This window comes from Atta cephalotes, assembly GCF_000143395.1.
Source record: "Atta cephalotes unplaced genomic scaffold scaffold00006, whole genome shotgun sequence".
Taxonomy (NCBI): domain Eukaryota; kingdom Metazoa; phylum Arthropoda; class Insecta; order Hymenoptera; family Formicidae; genus Atta; species Atta cephalotes.
The window spans coordinates 7,517,279-7,519,546 of record NW_012130070.1 but is presented as its reverse complement, the minus strand read 5'-3'; the positions used below and the strand labels follow the sequence as shown (position 1 = coordinate 7,519,546).

General features: G+C 32.0%; 1 protein-coding gene across 1 annotated transcript in view; it reads left to right on the top strand.

Moving 5' to 3' along the window:
- LOC105626796 (protein couch potato) overlaps positions 1–1,682 on the top strand; it is an 83,282-nt gene extending 81,600 nt beyond the window's left edge. The window contains exon 9 of the mRNA XM_012208091.1: positions 1,650–1,682. Coding sequence (XP_012063481.1) covers positions 1,650–1,682 — 33 coding nt within the window. The remainder of the gene's footprint in view (positions 1–1,649) is intronic.
- Positions 1,683–2,268: the final 586 nt, after the last annotated feature.

The window sequence follows — 2,268 nt, the reverse complement described above, 5'->3', positions numbered from 1 at the left end:
TAATTATAGTATAGTAAGTAGTATTATTAGTTAGTAGTAGTAGAGTAGAGAGTAGTGTGTGTGTGTGTGTGTGTGTGAGAGAGAGAGAGAGAGAGAGAGAGAGAGAGAGAGACCTGGGAGATTTGAATTGAATAATCGAGTTTTTAATTTTCTACCTCTGGGAGAAGAGTTTTTAAAATTTTATGTTTTTGAAATTTGCGTTGATTTGTTTAACAGAATTTTCAAGACTTTTATTTCTTGAATCTTTAAACCGTTTAATTTCTTTTTATGTAAACACTGAAAACTTTAAATTTCTTGAACTATTTAATATGTCATGTATTTCTTTCTTTACACATACATACAAACACATATAGGGTAAGATGGACAATTTCGAATATAATACAATTCTGAATAAAATAAAATAATCCAATTTTCGTAGTTCAAGTTTGATAAACATAATCTCATTGTGTGGAGGATATTGGAAGGAGAATCAAATAGGAGAAAAAAAAGTTAAACTTTGAAATTGAATTCAAATTTTATTTTGTTCAATAATTTTACCGTATTCGAAATTATATCACCTTATTCTATATGTAATGTATTGTAAATTTATATTACGAAATGTTTTTTATGTATAATGGAATATATTATTTTTATTTAACATACTGAATTTTTTTTGATATTATATATCTTTTTATATTTAAAAATCTTTATAATAATACGTCGTAAAGAAATATTGTCATAAAATTAGGTTGTTTTATTTTAATATTTACATCGCCCCGCCTTGAATCTATTCTTGCTGTATAAATACGTTTTATTCATAAAATCTCTGTTTGTTCCTGCGAGATTTTTTTCAAACATAACAAAACTCAATCTATCTATATTTCTGTATCTTGTGCTTCCCTTATTATACCTTCCTTTTCTTAGCCGTGTATGTGTTCTTCGTCGACCGAGAGCTTTGAATAAATCGTGAAAGAGCGCTTTTCAGCACAGTCACGTCCTAATGAGGTACGCAAATTACTCAATGGCAATGTCGTCTCTTCAGCTTCACGCGGACACTCTTCATGTGGTAACAAGACAAATGTATGTAGGTTGTCCTTTCATCCTCGTTTGGACTCTCGACCGAGTCTTTTTCAAACTGTCACAAACTGTAACTTATTGAGAAGCGGTATTAAAAAATTCGTTAGAAATGACTTTCGATTTTTGGTTTTGAATCCTCATGTCTTTCGACAATTGCGAAAGTTCATAACTGGATTTTAGATCTACTTCACATATTCATATAGATACATTCAAAATTTATATGAATTTTTTACAATATCTTTGAACATACATTGAGTAATATAACTTAAAGATGATGCAATTTTCTTTCTTATATATATTATATTATATATATTATATATATTATATATATTTTATATATATTTTATATATATATATTATATATATTATATATATTATATTATATATATTATTAAGAATGTTTGTTATACATGTATAGTGGCATAATAAAGAAAATTAAAGAATTATTGCATTCCAGAAAAAATTAAATTTTATCTAATCTCACAATATTGATGACATGCGAATTTAATTATAAAAACGTCGTCTTGCAATTAGGATTTCTTGCGTTTCAAATGTATCATGAATTGTCCTAATCGCTTGCATCGATTTTTCAGGGATCAAAGAGACAAGAAAACGGCCAACCTTAAGATTGACATCAATGGCATGTAAAAAGGCAGAATATCGGGCAGTCCGAGAAGACGACAAAAGAACGCGCTTTAGGACAGGATATCCATCGGAAAACAAGACATGAGGAAGAACCATACAAGAAGTTGAGCATTGTCGAGCAGTTAAAAGATTCGTCGGCGAGAGATCGCGGGAAGCGAAAGGACGCAGAAGCAGTAACACACACATACATATATATATATACGAGAAAGAAGGGAACAGAAGAGATGCAAAAATTGCGAGCGTGGGTGGAAGGGCAAGATTTCGCTCTTCCGCTCGAAAGGGACACAGCGAACACATCGGTAGGCAAATTCTTGTAAATTCTTCGACGTTGCAGAACGGAAGTTCGTGCGACTTTAGTGGGGGGGGGGGGGCCCAATATAATCACATAATAATTCCTAGGTATATATATTTTTTAACGAACTTAACTTATCGATTCGCGTACCTACCTTTACCTATTTATTTTCACCGTGTCTTTGATCGCGATCGACGACGACGGAGCGAGAGACAGGGGCGGGGGTGATAGAAATGTGGCTAGTGGAGCATCGAGGAAAAGGCAACAGAAGAATG